This window comes from Cetorhinus maximus, chromosome 1 (assembly GCF_964194155.1).
Source record: "Cetorhinus maximus chromosome 1, sCetMax3.hap1.1, whole genome shotgun sequence".
In the NCBI taxonomy this organism is placed as follows: domain Eukaryota; kingdom Metazoa; phylum Chordata; class Chondrichthyes; order Lamniformes; family Cetorhinidae; genus Cetorhinus; species Cetorhinus maximus.
Window position 1 is genome coordinate 99,319,843 of NC_135879.1, and position 19,533 is coordinate 99,339,375.

At 41.8% G+C, this 19,533-nt stretch overlaps 1 protein-coding gene across 2 annotated transcripts in view; it reads right to left on the reverse strand.

Annotated features, from left to right (window-relative positions):
• Positions 1–1,348: 1,348 nt before the first annotated feature.
• Positions 1,349–19,533, reverse strand: part of cops4 (COP9 constitutive photomorphogenic homolog subunit 4 (Arabidopsis)) — a 61,775-nt gene continuing 43,590 nt past the window's right edge. For both annotated transcript variants that reach the window (XM_078544779.1, XM_078544772.1), the window contains exons 9-10: positions 9,539–9,623; positions 1,349–2,126 (exon numbers count right to left, since the gene is read on the reverse strand). In XM_078544779.1, the coding sequence (XP_078400905.1) occupies positions 1,993–2,126; positions 9,539–9,623 (219 nt within the window). In that variant the 3' untranslated portion in view covers positions 1,349–1,992. The remainder of the gene's footprint in view (positions 2,127–9,538; positions 9,624–19,533) is intronic.

Genomic DNA, 19,533 nt, shown 5'->3' on the forward strand with positions numbered 1-19,533 from the left:
CTGTCAGGAGGTCTGTCATTCCCCGTTTTCTCTCTCCCTCCTTTCTTAAATAGCGGAGTTATATTTGCTACCTTCCAATCTGCAAGAGTTTAGGATATGGGTCTAACAATAATATGCCTTAAAATAAGATCAGAGACTTAAAGAAACTTCCTATCCACATAGAGTAGTGGATAAGTGGAACAAAAAGCTGGTGGATTATAACGGGCATAAACACATACTTAGATGATCAAATATTTAATGGGATACAAGAGTCAGTATGTTACTAAGACAAAGGTAGGTGTTTATCATCTATGCAGGGCAGCAGGCTAAGGCTGAGTAACAGAGCTGGGGATGGATAAATATTCTGAATTTTGATTAATTGGCTTTGAGAATCAGGATATATTTATGCAGAACTTTCCCTCAGAAGATAAGTGGTTTCAAGATTTCAGTAGTGTTGTCTTGGTAAATGGTGCTGTCAAGTCACTATTATGTGACTTTTGAAAAGACTGATGCACCACCTAATGTTGTGTATCACCCCAAAACGTACTCTGAATAAATAATTGTCTCAGAAAACAATCAGTGCTTATGGTATCAAAAAAAAAGACAAATGAAGAGAGTAGTATATTTAATCCAATTTCAATGATTGCACCTTTAAATTGAAATCAAAGTAAAAGTATTTCAGGGTGTGTGTTCATGAATACACAAAGGAATGTGGCCCATGGGTGGAAACAAACCTCTATATTGAAGAAAGAGAAAAAGAGCCCCTTAAAAATTCTTGAAGGATATCAGCGAGTCCAAGCAGCAAGAATTTTTGAAGCTACAGCATCAGAGAAACAATTGGCAAAAATTAAACTAGGACATGAACCATAAGTTCCCTACTTTATAAGCCACTACATCTGCTTATCCCTTGAACATAGGGGTCCACTGACCTGAGCAGGAATCAGAGGTCCGCTCCCCCAACTTAGCAGTAAATTAACTGGCTGCATCTCCCCTCCCTAAATGCCAAGTTCACCTCCTTTCCAACTTCACCCACATACGGGCTATAGTGTTTCTGCTAACTAGTCAACTTTATTTCATTTCCTCACCTCTGACTGCATTTCCCCATACAATAGTACCATTCTTCCCACTACCTGTATTTCTCACTTCCTCAAATACTAGATATTCAACTATCTCAAGTCCAATCAATAACTCACATTGTTGAGGAGTGTCCACTGACTAAACTTGAAGGCAGGCTTAAAGAACTCCATTTAGCCACTGACAGGGCTATTGCTTGACTCTGTGACTCTTCACACACTAAATCAATAAATAAATACCATAAATAGAACTAATGGAAAAAATGTTTCATTCATAAACATGAACATCAGTCATCTTGAAGAGCAAAAGAAAAATCAACATTTTATTTTTTTTTAAAAAAAGAAAATCTGTAAAACAAAAACAGTTTTGTCATCGCAATAGCAAAGGCAAAGGGGCTTTTTAAATATACAGTTAATTCAGTGGAAAAAGATGACACTCAAAGTAATACAGTTGGTGCCACTAACTGCTTTAAGGGTTTATTTTCTTGAATGACAAGCTGTGTTAGCTCAGATTCGATCCATTTTTTTCTTCAGAGTTCGGCAAACAATTCTCAAAGAACATGGATTGACTTCCTTTGATAGAGGGTCAAAAATAAAGGTTTGCAGTTTCCTAATTAAACCACACTGTTTGATAACAAACTGGGCTACAGTCTTTCAACAAAGAGCAACCAAACTCACCAGAAACAAATCTCATTGCTACATTCACAAACAGAACCCCCTTTAATAGTGACTATGGTGCTATTTTGGATCCAGTGTAATTGAAGAAAATACTTCCAAATTCAATGCAGACACAGTGGAAATGAGCTTCCTATTCTTGTATAAAGACTTTAAATAACCACAACTGCAAATTAAGTTCTGGAAGAAACAAATTCAATATTTTAAATACAGGGACAACTGAATCTTGATGGCGGCTGCAATTCCATAAATTTGGTTGGAGTTATTACTGTGACATCTGAGCTTCCATTGCCTGTGCTGTCCACTCGGGAGCAGCCTGGCTGATCTTTTCCAGTAGATTATTCACTTGGAAACAAAGGGACTGGATCTGTTTGTCCCATGTGGGCAAAGCTTCACGAGCTGTAAGAATAAGAGATAGATAGAATGTACTAGTCAACTACTCCAATAACAAAAGATGTGTTGTTTGAAGAGTGCTGGTGTACCAATGTATTGTGCCAGAATGATAAAATTGTGACTTCTCCTAACAGTAGGTTTCTGATTTTAGTTATGACAATGTGAAGCAGGGGGAGCAGGCAAGTTACATACGAAGATAAGTACCAGTGAGCCCCCTGAGCCTATTCCCTTTTCAATCAGATCATGGCCACCATATATCTTAATTCCATTTACCCAACTTTGCTCCACATCCCTTGATACCCTTACCCAATATAAATCTGAGTCTTGAAAATATCAATTGACCATAGAACCCAGTCTTAATGAGCTACAGAAAGGGGAATGAAATCAGTTAAGGCAGCAAGTCTTGACCATTATCTACTGACCTCTCCTGGAACTGGATTAAATCAGTCAACTCATCCAAGTTATCACAAGAGCAATGTCACTTAGGTGAGGTACAAGAAAGGCCATAACAATTTCCCAGCATCAGAAGAAACCAGGAAAGGGCGAAAATTAGAAGGGAAAAAAATTAAAAGGTAGTTAAAGAAACTTTAATTCAAATATTTGTTTTTCTTCTGTGCAACTCAAGAGGCCAGAAAATCTATTGTATATTGAAGTTTGCACGCTCCCCTCATCTCACTGACTGAGTGAGGGAATAAAAAACACATAACATACACTCATTTCAGCTCACTGTTCCCTGGACCTTGGTTCAGATGACAGATGAACTCACCTCTGATAAGCTAATATCAGCCACTATAGATTATTTTAATGCTACCTTCCTTCCAATTTAAAAAAATCACTTTAATCATTACATTTTTTAAACATAAGTAATCTCTTCCATTTTTCTCTCCTACCCCAAACTACTAGACTAAATTAATTATTACCAATTAAATTAGTCCATTTCTTGTATATTCTATTCAGCAGTTTGGATGTACTTCAAATGAGATTCTTCTGACATTTAAACTTTTGTTTTCAATGGAGGTGCCTAGTTAGCTGTTAGTCAAGTTGTGAAATGAGAATACTCCATCCAAAATGGGTAAGTGAATTGGGAGGAAGGGGAAGAATGGAAATAATTGGTTTAAAATCAGTAGCATTGTTAAATGCTGAAGAACATAATGCATTGCCATATTGGAAATCAGCATGAGGCATAGCTGCTGGCAATTTCTTGTCTCTTTACTTGAGAAGAAAATAGACTGGTTGGTGAAAGCAGAGGGAAATTACACATTTTAGTGAGAAAATGAATCAATTCAAATCATTCCATGCTAGGTGCATCCATGAATAAATTGCATCAGAAATACATCTTACACTTAAAATATGTATAAAGAATATGATTAAAGTTATTTTATTCATTTACATTTATGAATATTTGACCATTAATTTTCTCCAGAGTTTCTTCTTCACCTGGAACTCTCATGTGTTAACCAACTAAGATTTCCAAAATACATAAAAACACAGCCATCAATTAAGCTCATTTTACTAACACAGTGACCTCTTTCCCGAAGTAAATTCACTTTCAAAATTTTATGGATTTTTTAAAAATTCCATTTGCAAATGCACCAAGACTTAAATAATTTTAATGAATTATAAGCAAATTAACTGTCAAGGTTGCTGCGCAGAACATACCCATTAAAAAATACCTTTTTGTATAAAAAGGCTTGCTGCTTCCACAATAGTACTAAAAATTAAAAATAAAAATAGTGGAGATCATGACAGGAATAAGCACTCCATGTACACGGATATACTCAACTTCCAGCATAATTAAAAATTTTCAGGAAAGTAAGCAATAGTGTACTCTGTACTTACGTGAAACTTCATAAATCTACAACTATAATTCAATATTGCTAAGATTATTTTTTCCACAAGAAACTTAGGAAAACTGCATTGTCTTCTTCAACCACAATCTCTCCAAAAATTTGAATTCTTTCAAAAATATAGAAATTAATTACAAAATGTAAATTAATTTTCCTAGTGGCTCTTTTCATAAAGGCAGCATATAGCTTAGCCATATTAAATGGGAAGGTTCCAGGTTTGATGTCTAGTCTGTTTTGAGCTACCAGCAAGAGTTTTTTTTATATTTATACTTTAATAGGATGGGGGCATTCAGCCAGCATTTACTGCCCATTCCTAACTGTACTTGAGAAGGTGGCGGTCAGCCGCCTTCTTGAACCGCTGCAGTCCATCTGATGTAGGTACACCCACAGTGCTGATAGGGAGGGAGTTCCAGGATTTTGACCCAGCAACAGTGAAGGAACGGCAATATATTTCTAAGTCAGGATGGTGTGTGGCTTGAAAGGGAATGTGTTCCCATGCATCTGCTGCCCTTGTCCTTCTACTTGGTAGCAGTCACGGGTTTGGAAGGTGCTGTTGAAAGAGTGTTGGTGAATTGCTGCAGTACATCTTGTAGATGGTACACACTGCTGCCATTGTGCATCAGTAATGCAGGAAGTGAATGTTTAAGGTGGTGGATGGGGCCAATCAAGCGGGCTGCATTGTCCTGGATGGTGTCGAGCTTCTTGAATGTTATTTGAGCTGACTCATCCAGGCAAGTGGTATATGGTATTAGGATGTTGATAGTCAAGGATTTAGTAATGGTAATGAACTGAATGCCATGGGGAGATGGTTAGATTCTCTTTTGTTGGAAATGGCCATTGCCTGGGACTTGTATGGCACAAATGTTACATGTCACGTATCAACCCAAGCCCGAATGTTGTCCAGGTCTTGCTGTGTATGGACATGGGCTGCTTCAGTATCTGAAGAGTCGTAAATGGTGCTGAATATTGTGCAATCATCAGTAAACATCCTCACTTCTGAGCTTATGATGGAGGCAAGGTCATTGACGGAGGAGCTGAAGATGGTTGGGCCGAGGACACTACCCTGAGAAACTCCTGCAGTGATGTTCTGGGACCGAGATGATCGACTTCCAACAGCTCCAACCATCTTCCTTTGTGCTAGCTTTGATTCCAACTAGTGGAGAGTTTTCCCTCCGATTTCTATTGACTCCACTTTTGCTAGGTCTCCTTGATGCCACACACTGCCAAAAGCTGCCATGATGTCAAGGACAGTCTTTCTCACCTCATCTCTTGAGTTCAGATCTATTGTTCATGTTTGGACCAAGGCTGTAATGAGGTCAGGGGCTGAGTGGCCATGGCAGAACACAAACAGAATGTCAGTGAGCAGGTTATTACTGAGTAAGTGCCACTTGACTGCACTTTTCATCACTTTGCTAATGATGGAGAGTAGACTGATGGGGTAGTAATTGGCCAGGTTTGATTTGTCCTGCTTTTTGTGGACAGGGAATGCGTGGGAAATTTTCTACATTGCTGGGTAATTGCCAGTGTTGAAGCTGCACTGGAACAGCTTGGCCAGGGGCACGGCTAGTTCTGGAGCACGAGTCTTCAGTGCTATTGCTGGAATGTTGTCACGGTCCATAGCCTTTGCAGTATCCAATGTCTTCGGCCGTTTCTTGATATCACGTGAAGTGAATTGAACTGGCTGAAGACTGACATCTATGATGGTGGGAACCTCAGGAGGCCAAGATGGATCATTTACTCGGCACTTCTGGCTGGAGATGGCTGCAAATGCTTCAACCTTGTCTTTTGCACTGATGTGCTGGGCTCTCCCATTATTGAGGGTGGGGATATTTGTTGAGCCTCCTTCGCCTCCAGTGAGTTGTTTAATTATCCACCTCCATTTACAACTGGATGTGGCAGGACTGCAGAGCTTAGATCTGATCTGTTGGTTGTGTGATCACTTAGATCGGTCTATCATATGCTGCTTACACTGTTTGGCATATGAGTCTGTGCTATAGCTTCACCAGGTTGACAGCTCATTTTTAGGTATGCCTGGTGCTGTTCCTGGCATGCTCTCTTGCACTCTTCATCTAACTAGGATTGATCCCCCAGCTTGATGGTAATGGTAGTGTGCATGATATGCCAGGCCATGAGGTTACAGATTGTGGATGAGTACAATTCTGCTGCTGCTGATGGCCCATAGTGCCTCATGAATGCCCAGTCTTGAGTTGCTAGATCTGATTGAAATCTATTCCATTTAGATAGCAGTAGTGCCAAATAACATGATGGATGGTGTCCTCAATGTAAAGATGGGACTTTGTCGCCACAAGTACTGTGTGGTGGTCACTCCAGGCCATTTACAAGGCACAAGTCAGGAGTTTGATGGAACAATCTCCACTTGCCTGGATGAGTGCAGCTCCATTAACACTCAAGATGCTCGACAACATCCAGGACAAAGCAGCCCACTTGATTGGCAGCCCATCTGCCACTTCCAACATTCACTCCCTCCACCACCGACACACAGCAGTAGCAGTATGTACCATCTACAAAATGTATTGCAGCAACTCACCAAGCTCCTGTGACAGCACATTCCAAACCCATAACCTCTATCACCTAGAAGGGCAAGGGCAGCAGATGCATGGGAACACCACCATCTGCAAAAGCCCCTCCAAGCACACACCATCCTGACTTGAAACTTCATCACCTTTCTTTTACTGTGGCTGGGTCAAAATCCTGGAATTCCCTCCCTAACAGCACTGTAGGTGTACCTACACCAGAGACTGCAGCAGTTCAAGGTGGTCCACCATCAACTTCTCAAGGGCAATTAGGAATGGGCAATAAAAACGCTGGGCTAGTCAGCAACGCCCACACCCAATGAAAGAATTTTTTAAAAACTCCTACCAATGCTCTCATGGACAGATGCATATGCGACAGGTTGATTGGTGAGGGTGAGGTCAGGTAGGTTTTTCCCTCTTTTCGGTTCTCTCACCACCTGCTGCAGACTCAGCCTAGCAGTTATATCCTTGAGGACTTAGCTAGCTCGGTCAGCAGTGGTGCTACTGAGCCATTCTTGGTGATGAACATTTAAGTCCCCCACCCAGAGTGCATTCTGCGTCTTTGCCACAGTCAGTGCTTCTTCTAAGTGGTGTTCCGCATTGAGGAGTACTGATTCATAGGCTGAGGAGAGGAGAGCAGTAAGTGTTAAGCAGCAGGAGGTTTCCTTGCCCATGTTTGGCCTGATGCCAGGAGACTTCACAGGGTCTGGAGTCAATGCCGAGGTCTCCCAGGGCTATTCCCTCCCAACTGTATACCACCATGTCACCACCTCTGCTGGGTCTGTCCTTCCGGTGGGCCAGGCCATACCTAAGGATTGTGATGACGGTTTCTGGTACATTGTCTGTAAGGTATAATCCTGTAAGCATGACTCCATTAGGCTGTTGCTTGATTAATCTGTGGGACAGCTCTCCCTATCTTGGCACAAACCCCCAGACGTTAGTAAGGAGGACTTTGCAAGGTCAATAGGACTGGCTTTGCCAAGGTCGATACCAGGTGGTCCGTCCGGTTTCACTCCTTATTGACTTTTCTGTAGTGGTTTGATACAACCGAGTGGCTTCCTAGGCCATTTCAGAGGGCATTTAAGAGTCAATCATATTGCTGTGGGTCTGGACTCACATGTTAGACAAACCAGTTATGAAGAAGAGTCATATGGACTTGAAACGTTAACTCTGTCTTTCTCTCCACAGATGCTGTTAGACCTGAGTTTTTCCAGTGTTTTTGTTTTCATTTTAAATTGTTTCCTTTCTGGGCCAGAGAGATCGATTGGCATTACATTAACAATTATATTGTTCAAGGGGTACTTATGCTCTTAATTATCAATTTAACTTTCTGAGGCAGGTTTAATAGGCAATTAATGTGGAAATCTAGCAGGTTCTTAGAAATAATGGGATGGCTAAAGGTAAGATGCCATGAGCATGGCTTAAAACACAGCTAGAGTATTGCGTGCAGTTATGGAATCTGGAATATAGGAAGGATGTGATTGCACTAGAGAGAGTGCAGAGGAGATCTACCAGGATGTTGCCTGGGCTGGAGAGTTTTAGTTATGAGGAGAGATTGGATAGACTGGGGTTATTTTCCCCGGAGCAGAGGAGATTGAGGGGGGACGTGATTGAGGTGTATAAAATTATGAGGGGCATAGATAGGATAGACAGGAAGGAACTTATGTCCTTGGTGGAGGGATCAATAGCCAGGGGGGCATAGATTTAAGGTTAGGGGCAGGAGGTTTAGAGGGGATGTGAGGAAGAATTTTTTCACCCAGAGGGTGGTGGGAATCTGGAACTCACTGCCTAAAAGGGTGGTAGAGGCAGAAACCCTCATAACATTTAAGAAGTATTTGGATGTGCACTTGCGATGCCATGGCATACAAGGTTATGGGCCTAGTGCTGGAAAATGGGATTAGAATAGTAAGGTACTTGTTTCACTGGCACAGACTCGATGGGCTGAAGGGCCTTTTTCTGCGCTGTAGATATCTATGACTCTATAATTCTAAATGCACCAGCAAATTCAGGAGATTTGCAACTCATGCTGTTATCTCTTAATTCCCTCAATTTGCTGGCCAATTTATGCATCAATAACGACATGAGCCATTAGCACTTGTTAGCATCATTTTTCCAGCAAGATCTGATCTAATATCTTTCAAAATATCCTTAATTTATAACAGGTGGGAGTTTGCTGTATTGAAAACAATAGGCATCCATACCCTGACATATTATACTATCAAGCTGTCTAAGAGGCCCAGATTTTGTTCTGATAATGTCGGCGAAACTGTCAGCATGGCCATCATGAGTCCATTGAAACTGGTGGTAACTTTGAGAGTCTGGGCATGCTCCGAGTAACACAGAAATCCAGAGTTGCTGCCTGAGAGCCTACCCTTCCAAAGGGTGCACTTTAGAAGTTCCCAGACGGCAATTTCCATTTCAACCACGAATTGATGAGAACTTCCACTTTTACATTGCTTGTCCCACTATAAAAGCCCTTAAAAAAAAGTTACACCTTGCTGAATGGGGTGTAACGGAGTTTTTAAATAGCATACAAAATTCAAAATTACTGCAAAACAGCCTTAGTAACCCTGAATAGTTAATTTTATATTTGTGGAATGCTAAGTGTCTCCACAATGATTTTTAAAAATTTCAAAAAAATATATAAAAACATAACAATTTTAAAGCCCATTAGCCTTTATTTTAGCTTCCATCTCAATACAGTCATACATTTATTTCACTTTCTGAAAATTAAAATAAAAAGTGAAAAATTTGAAGTGCTTTCAAGTTCCTGGTTTGCTGTATATGTATATTGCAATGTGATTGATTGCCTAGCTGCTTGCTAAATCACTGCTGCTGCATGCCAAGATATCCCCTCGTCTTGGTACTAAATTTAAACTGCTGTTGGAAAAAGGGGAAAATTCCCAACACAGTGAACTTTAGTTTTTGTGGGTAGATTTGCCTGAGGTCAGCATCTAAATTTAAACGTGTAGGATTCTGTGTGTTATGAAAACCCAAAATATAGAAACAGGAAAAATTTCAGAAGAAATGCACTCACTTTCAAAGTGGACAATTCCATCAATTTGATCAATAAACCCATTCATTCGCCCTTCAGTGATCATCTGAGAGGCAATTTTTTCTGCCTAGTGAGAAACAAAAGGAAGCAATTAATTCAAAAGCCAAATACTGCAGATGCTGGAAATCTGAAATAAAAACAACTAAGTGCTCAGCAGGTAAGGAAGCATCTGTGGAATGAAACAGAGTTAACGCTTCAGGTCAATGATCCTTCATCAGAAGTGAAGAAAGGTGGAAATGAAAGAGATTTTAAGACAGTGGAAAGATGGGAGGGGGCAGGTAGAACAAAGGAGAAGGTCTGTGATAGGTTGGAGGGCAGGGGAGATTAAATAATAAAAGGTTACACGATGCTCCAGCCAAACAGAGTGGTAATGATTATGGTAAAGACACAAAGATTGTGTCCAAATGAGGTACATTGCAGCTGTCTGGATGCAATTTAAAGGAATAAAGAAAGAAACAAGACAAGACAAACCCAGCAAAAATAAAAAAAAAGAAAAGCACATGGAACACGATGGAGGCAGAGGCTATGATCTAAAGTTGCTGAACTCGGCATTTAGTGCAGAAGGCTGTAGAGTGCCGAGTGGAAAGATAAGGTGCTGTTCCTCGAGCTTGTGCTGAGTTTCACTGTAAGAATGTAGCCGCCCATGGACAGAAAGGTTAGCATCGGAGCAAGGTGGAGAATTAAAATGTTAAGCAACCGGAAATTCAGTGTCATGCTTGCGGACTGAGCAGAGGTGTTCTGCAAAGCAGTCACCCAGTCTGCATTTGGTTTCCCCAAGGTAGAAACGACCACATCATGAGCAGCGAATATAGTATACTAAATTGAAAGTACAAGTAAATCACTGTTTCACTTGGAAAGTGTGTGGGAGGTCTGGACAGTAAGAAGGGAGGTGAAAGGACAGGTGATGTGTCACCTGTGCTTGCACGAAAAGGTGCTGTAGGGAAGTGGGGAGCTGTTAGGGGCGACTGAAGAGTGGACAAGGGTGTCACACAGGAACAGTTCCTTCAGCATGCTGAAAGGGGAGGGAAGATATGTTTGGTGATGACATCACACTGGAGCTGATAAAGTATAATCCAGTAAATATGGAGGTTGGTGAGGTGCATGGTGAAGACAAGAGGATCCCTATCATGGTTTTGGGAGGGAGAGGAAGGGGTGAGAGCAGAAGTGGGAAAAATGGATCAGACACAGTGGAGAGCTCTGTCAACCATGCTGGATGGGAATCCTCAGTTGATGAAAAAGCAAGACATATCAGAAGCGCTGGTGTGGAAGGTTTCATCATCAGAACAGGTGCGACTGAGACAAACTAGAAGAACGGAATTGAGTCCTTATATCGAGCAGGGTGTGAGAATAAGTAGTCGCTGTGGGAGTCTGTGGGTTTGCAGCCAATAATAGTTGAAGACCGAACTTCAGAAATAGAGGCAGAGAAGTCAAAGGAGAGAAGGGAAGAGTCAGAGATGGACCAGGTGAAGGGTAGGGAGGAGTGGAAATTGGAAACAAAGTCATTTAAGTTTTCCAGTTCATGGCAAGGGCAGGGGGCGGCATCGATGCAGTCATCAGTGTATCAGAAAAAGAAATGGGGGAGGGGACCTGAGCAGGACTGGAATAATGAATGTTCCACATATTTGACAAAATGGCAGGCATAACTGGGACCCATAACAACGCCTTTTATTTGAAGAAATGAGTGGAGTTGTTCAGAGTGAGAACAAGCTCAGCCAGGCAGAGGAGGGTGTAGAAAAAGAGTGTACAAGGGGAGAAAAAATGGAGTTGAGATAGGAAGAAGGTCAGTGGGATAGAAACAGGCTGAAACAATGGGTCTACCATCAGTTCTTGTTTATGGATCTTGGGGAGGAAGTAGAAGCGGGCTCTTCGGGGTTGCGGGACTATGAAATTGGAGGCTGTGGAGGGAAGATCTCCAGATGATACGTGGTCAGTGACAGTCTTGGACACAATGGCTGATGTTTGGTAGTGGGGTCATGGTCCAGGGAGAAGCAGGAGTAAGTGTCAGAGAGTTGTTGTTCGGCATCTGCAAGGCAGAGGTCAGTACGCCAGACAACAACACTGCCTCTCTTGTCAGCAGATTTGATGATAATAATAGGGTTGGATCAGAAAGAATGGAATGCAGCAAGTTCAGAGAGGGATAGGCTAGAGTGAATGAGAGAAGTAGCAAAATTGAGATGGCCAATGTCACACTGGCAGATATCAAAGAAAAGATCTAGTGAGGGTAGGAGGCCAGAGGGAGGAGTCCAAGTGGAGGGAAAGTGTTGGACAAATGAAAGGGTCTGTTGAATGGGGGGAGGACACCTGGTCAAAGAAGTGGGCACAGAGGCAATGGAGGAAGAGCTCAGCATCGTGCTGAGCTTGAAATTCATTGAAGCAGAGACGTAAGGGAATGAAATCAAGGCTTTTACTGAGATAGAGCTTTCAAAGTCAGAGAGGGGAAAGATCAGAAAGTATTGTGAAAACACGGCATGGGGTGAGAGGGGTCGGAGGGAAGGAAAGGGGAGGAAAGAGACGGAAGGGTGTTGATACCCATGAGCTGGTGAAGTTTGCGATCCTTCACACTTGAAAGGAAGAGAAAAAGATTTTGTTAAAGTGTTGAATGAGGCGAAGCACGAAATGAAATTGTAGACCAGGACAGCTTTAGGAGGATGAGTTGATGTTTCTTAAGGGAGAGATCAAGAGTATGCACATGACCACGCATGGCATGGAGAGTGCATTGAAGGATGCAGCGAGAACAGTGGTTTGAGGACTTCTGGATGTTTTAGAGATATCTGTACTCATAACACAAAGAGTGGAATTTAAGTTGGAATCCTTATGAGATAAGTTGAAGTCAAAGACAGTTTTGAGGAAGAAAATGTGGCTGTGGAAGTGTTTTTTTTTAGATACCTGATTAAACATGAGAAGTGGAAGCAAAGGTAGAAAAGGCAAACAAAAATCCCGTTGGAGATGAGCAGAACGTCTTGGTGCTGAAGGGAAGGCAGGGTGTATTAGGGTTGACTGAGGAGTGGAGTAGTCACAGAGTGGACCAGGATGTTGAAGAGGCAATGATCTCTTCAGAATGCTGAAAGGGGAGGTCAGGGGAAGATGTGTATGGTGGTGGCATCATGCTGGAGCTGACACGAGCAATTCATTTCCGAGCTCAACACTCTCAATTATCACTAAAGCGGCAAAGGCAAAGAATTTATGTTAATCAATAGTTCAGCATACCGAGGAAATAATGGATTAACACTATCATCAAACCTAAATGAGGAGAAAGCGATAGAGGTTTTTCAAATTAACTATAATTTTTCTATTAGTTAAACGAGATACTGAATGAATGACATTGTAAACTTATAGCTGGGAGAAATTCTAAGAGACCTACTGGGACTAAACAAAGACTTTGTTTCTCATGCTACTGAACTATTTAATTTATTTTCCCTATATAAAAGGTTAATTGTGAACCATTTTCATCTACCAATATCATAAGAAAAGCATTTTGAATTGAAAAACTGAAAAAAAGCTCAACAAAAGCTTTCAAAATTTTGACTTGATCTCCATCTGTATTTGTTAACAGTTTTAGCTTTTTCTAAACATAGAAAACAGAAAATAGGAGGAGTACTAAGTCATTCGGTCCTTCAAGCCTGCTCTGTCATTCAGTATGATCATGCCTGATCCTCTATCTCAATGCCATGTTCCCGCACTCTCCCCATACCCCTTTATGCCTTTAGAGTCCAGAAATCTATTTCCTTCTTAAATATATTCAGTGGCTTGGCCTCCACAGTCATCTGTGGTAGAGAATTCCATGGGCTAAATTTTCTGGCTGACGTGCAGGTGGTGGATCCCGCACGTCAGCTCTTAAAATGTCACGCGCTGACGTCACACAAGCGTCCCGATGTCAGCACGCGGCATCGCGATGTTTAGGTCGGCGGGCATACTATGCAGCGCGACGTGCGCCCGCCATTAATTAAAGGCCTTGTTAAGGCCATTAAGTCAGCAATTGACAACGATTTTGAGGGGCCTGTGCGAACTTCGGCTCGGCGCACGAGCCCAACAGGCAGGCGGGCAAGTGATTTTTTAAACAAACCTCATCCACTGGCGGGATGAGGTTTTAGTTCGGATTTTAAAAAGTTTAATAAAGTTTTCGTGTACTTTATTAACATGTCCCATCTCATGTGACATTTTCACATGAGAGGGACATGTTAATGATTTTTTTATTTTTCAACTTTCACAACCTTTCAGCGATCTCCCTGAGGCTAAGCGGTGCCTCAGGGAGATGTGTGCGCATGCGCGAAAGAGTGCACTCTCGCAGTTGGGGAGTACCCCCCGCACGCACAGGAAGCACATAGCGCTTCCCATCGGGCGTCACGCTGGGTGGGCCTTAATTGGCCCGCCCACGTAAAATGGTGGCAGGGCCCGTTCCAGCGGCGGCGATCGGCTGCCTGCCTGCCGCCGAGTCGGTTGGGCCCGCCCGCCCATCGAGGGCAAAATTCAGCCCCACAGGTTCACCACCCTGAGTGAAGAAATTTCTCCCCATCTCAGTCCTAAATGGCCTACCCCGTATCCCAAGACTGTGACCCCTTATTCTAGACACCCTAACCAGAGGTAACATCATCCCTGCATCCAGTTTGTCCCACCCTGTCAGAATTTTATACATTTCAATGAGACCCTCTCTCATTCTTCTAAACTCCAGTGAATACCGGCCAAGTTGACCCAATCTCTCCTTATATGACAACCCTGCCATCCCAGGAATCAGGCTAGTGAACCTTTGCTGCACTCCCTCTATGGTAAGTATATGCTTTCTTAGGTAGGGAAACCAAAACTGCACACAATGCTCCAGATGTGGTCTCACCAAGGCCCTGTGCAGCTGCAGTAAAACATCCTTGCTCCTGTACTCAAATCCTCTTGCAACGAAGGCCAACATACAATTTGCCTTCTTAACTGCTTGCTGTACCTGCATGCTTGCTTTCAGTGATTGGTGTACAAGGACCCCAGGTCCCTTTGTATATCAATATTTCTCAATCTACCGCCATTTAAATAATACTCTGCCATTCAGTTTTTCCTATCTAAGTGGATAGCTTCGCACTTATCCATGTTATGCTGCATCTGCCATGTATTTGCCCACTCATTCTACTTGTCTAAATCGCCTTGAAGCCTCTTAACATCCTCCTCACCACTCACATTTCCACCTAGTTTTTGTGTCGTCAGCAAACTTGGAAATATTACATTTGGTTCCCTCATCAAAATCATTCATATATATTGCGAATAGCTGGGGCTCAAGCACTGATCCCTGTGGTACCCCACTAGTCACTGCCTGCCACTCTGAAAAAGACCCATTTATCCCTACTCTTTGTTTCCTGTTTGCTAAACAATTCTCAATTCATGCAAATGTATTACCTTCCCAATCCCATTTATTTTAATTTTGCACACTGACCTCTTATGTGGGACTTTATCAAAAGCTTTCTGAAAATCTAAATACACCATATCCACTGGTTCTCCCTTAGCTATTCTGCTAGTTACGTCCTCAAAAAACTCCAGTAGGTTTGTCAAACGTTTCCTTTTCACAAATCCATGTTGACTTTGTCTAATCCTGTTAATATTTTGTAAGTGTCCTGTTGTCACATCTTTTATAATATAATCTAGCATTTTCCCTACTACTGATGTTAGGCTAACCAGTCTGTAATTCACTGTTTTCTCCCTCCTTCCTTTTTTAAATATTGGGATTACATTTGCCACCCTCCAATCTGCCGGGACTGTTCCAGAATGTATTGAATTTTGGAAGGTGACAACCACCGCATCCACTATTTCCACGGCCATCTCCTTTAGTACCCTGGGATGGAGATTATCAGGCTCTGGGGATTTATTGGCCTTCAGTCCCATTAATTTCTCCAGCAGTACTTTTTTAGTAATAATAATTTCCTTCAGTTCTCCTTCTCACTAGACCCTGGTTCCCTAGTATTTCAGGGAAGTTACTTGTGTCTTCCTTTGTAAAGACAGAAGTAAAGTAGCTGTTTAATTGCTCTGCCATTTCCTTGATCTCAATTATAAATCCTCCCCTTTTGGACTGTAAGGGACCCACATTTGTCTTCGCTAATCTTTTTCTTTTTACATACTTATAGAAGCTTTTACAGTCTGCTTTTATGTTCCTTGTAAGTTTACTCTCATAGTCTATTTTTCCACTCTTAATCAATCCCTCAGTCCTCCTTTGCTGAATTCTAAACTGTTCCCAATCCTCAGGCTTGCTACTTTTTCTAGCAACTTTATATGACTCCTCTTTGGATCTAATACTATCCTTAATTTCTTTTTTAAGCCATGGTTGTGTTTTCCTGTTGTGTTTCTGCGCCAGAAAGGAATGCATAACTGTTGCAATGCGTACATTCATTCCTTAAATGTTGGCCATTGCCTACCCATCGTCATGCCTTTAATGAAGTTCCCCAATCTATCGTAGTCAACTTGCACCTCATCCTTCGTAGTTTACTTTGTTTAGAATTGGGACCCTAGTTTGGGATTGGACTACTTCACTTTCCATCCTAATGAAGAATTCTATCATGTTAAGGTCACTGTTCCCTAAAGGAGCCCGCTCAACAAGATTAATTAACTCCTTCGCATTGCACAATATCAAATCTAAGATAGCCTGTTTCCTAGTTGGTTCCTCGATGTAATGGTCTGAAATACTATCTCATACACACTCCAGGAATTCACTGGCCAAAGTATTATTGCTAATTTGGTTTGCCAGTCTATATGCAGATTAACGTCACCCATGATTACTGTAGCACCCTTGTTACATGCATCTCTAATTTCCTGTTTAATGCCATTCCCTACTTATCACTACTGTTTGAAGACCTAGAGACAACTCCCACTAATGTTTTCTGCCCCATGTTGCTTCTTAGCTCCACCCAGACTGATTCTACATCTAGATTTTCTGAGCCAATATCATCCCTCGATATTTCATTGATTTCATCCTTAACTAACAACAGCGCCCCACCTCCTTTTACTTTTTGGCTGTCCTTCCTAAACATCGAATACCCTCTGATATTCAGCTCCCAGTCTTGGTCATGCTGCAGCCATGGCTCCGTAATTGCAATATCAAACCCACTAACATCATTTGTGCTGTAACTGCGTCTACCTTATTGCAAATGCTCCATGCATTCAGACACAGTGCCTTTAGACTTGTCTTTTTAAAATTTTTTACAGATTTTTTTTGTACCATGGCCTTATTTTCTGCCAGCCCTTGTTTCCTCTGCCTTCCACTTGTGCTTTCTTCATTTTTGTCTTTGCTTCCCTCTCATGTCTCCTGGCTCAAGTTCCCATCCCCCTGCCACTCTAGTTTAAACCCTCCCCCACAGTATTAGCGAATACCCCTGTGAGGATATTGGTCATGGTCCTGCTGGGATGCAACCTGTCCAGCTTGTAGACATCCCTTCCTTCCCAGAATTGGTCCCAATGCCTCATGAATCTAAATCCCTCCCTCCTACACCATCTCTCCAGCCACGCATTCATCTGGTCTATTTTCGATCTTGCTAGCATGTGGCATCAGGAGTGATCCCGAGATTACTACCTTTGAGGTCCTGCTTTTAAATTTATTTCCTAGCTCCCTATATTCGGCTTTCAGGACTTCATCCCTTTTTTTAACCTACGTTATTGGTGCTGATATGGATCATGACCTCTGGCTGTTCACCTTCCCCCTTCAGAATGTCCTGCAGCCACTCAGTGACATTCTTGACCCTTGCACTAGGGAGGCAACATTCCATCCTGGTGTCACATCTAGTATGCCAAGTTCCTTGCCCCTGTGATCTGCAGGAATACTTTTTACTGTACTCTGTCCTCATAGGTGGTACTTAAAGGGTCAACGCTTTCTGTGGATTCAGTTATTTTTTAATTGTGCTACGCCACCAACTCTCTCTGAAATCACGGATATTGCTACGGAGACTAGGGTCTCAGGTTAAAATATCAGTGTTGACCAACTTGATCCCATTCAATCTTAACATAAAGGAATCAGGCCAGTGACAAGCTTCCTGCAAAAGTCAGGTGGGGTTTTAAATGATATTCCAAAGTTGTGACTGAAAGACATCATCAGCATCACAATTTATTTAACTGGAAGGGAGGGGGTAGCTAGAGCTGTCAGCTGCCTGGCTGTTGATCCAAGGCAAGAGTTGACAATTCCCAGAGATATGTGCTGAAGAGCTGCTCTTTTAGCACTCTTTGTGGGCCAGGAGGAGCCTGGCATCCCAACCCATCTCCGATCACTGTCCCCCACCACCGCCAACCCCATGCCGACTATGCACTCCGATTCCAACTTTAAGCCTCCCACCATTCCTCCCAATCTCAACTAGAGGTACCAATTCCCTTCCAAGTGCTGGGATCCTTGGCTACAGCTTCCTGCTGCTAGCTTTCCCCACTGCCTGCCAGCCAGGCTATTATTTTGAGCATCTGCCAGGCCAGAGACGGACCAACAATATGAGCGCCATGCAGGCCTTTACCTCCCGAGCCTTGCTGAGTTCTTCAACCAATTAAACGCTTCCTCTCACCTTGTTAATGTCAAGGCCCAGATGTTTACATAAAAGTAGCCTTTATTTATAATAAATAGTAGAGTTAAGTACAAAAATGGGATATGCACAATTTTATTTACCAGTATATATGAGGAAGTTTGCAATGAGTCAATCTCCCTTCATAAACAGCTTTAGATTGTATATCAAAATCTAGAATAAATGTTGAACTAAGTTCTGATGCTACCGAAGATTAGCCTATTTCACTTTTATAAATCTTCAGCATGTCCCTTAAGCAAGAAGTGAAACTATGCACCAGAGCAGATTCTTTTTCAAGTTCTTGCTTTTACCTTTTTAGATGTCAAAACCAACCCTTATTTGATGTATAAACTCCTGCACAAATGCAGTAATGCATCATCCATATATGAAAGTACCAGAGAGGACAGGTGGAATAAATGCTGTGATGCATATCACAAAAGATATGATCACTTCTGATGTTTCTGATCATATAAAATCATATGATAAAACAGTCTTTGACAATAAATGAAGACGACTAAGTTTTATATTTGTGTCTTTAACACCAAAATTTAAACACAAACTACTTAACTGTTCATTAAAGTAGGGGATATCAGGCTAGGGATAACATAGACACAATGCAGAGTAAAGAGAAAAGGTACTGGAACTATACAGCAGTCCAGTCAGTATATGTTTGGAGAAAACACAAGTTCACATTTTTGTATAGCCAAAGCATCTATACCAAAAACATTGAATTGTCTTTTCTTTTTGCCAGTGCTGCCTCAGCTGTTGTGCATTTCTAGCATTTCCTGATTTTATTTTAGATTTCCAGTGTTTGGCAATTTTTATTTGTAGAGCAAAGATTAATTTATTTTGTCCAATGTGCCTCAGACTTAGAAAAGTGCACCTCATCAGTATGATCCACATTGGAATAAAAGTATCACAAATAGACATTGAAAAATTAACACCACCTGACTAAAAAAAGAGAAACAGTTTTTGCAAAAATAAATGCAGAAGAATAGAAAGCTCTCAATTAATCTGAGAGTGCAGTCCTTAGGTAAATTGACATGAAACAATATAGTTTCAGCAAAAAGGTTAGCATAGACCTCTGCTTTAATGTACACTGGGATAGAACAAAGAAAGAAAAGAACAAAGAAAAGTACAGCACAGGAACAGGCCCTTCGGCCCTCCAAGCCTGCGCTGATCATATTGCCCGTCAACTAAAACATTTTGCACTTCCGGGTTCCGTATCCCTCTATTCCCATCCTATTCATGTATTTGTCAAGCTGCCTCTTAAACACCACTATCATACCTGCTTCCACCACCTCCTCTGGCAGCGAATTTCAGACACTCACTACCCTCTGCGTAAAAAACTTGCCCCGCACATCTCCTCTATAGTTTTCTCCTCTTACCTTAAATCTATGTCCCCTAGTAATTGACTCTTCCACCCTGGGAAAAAGCTTCTATCTACTCTGTCCATGCCACTCATAATTTTGTAAA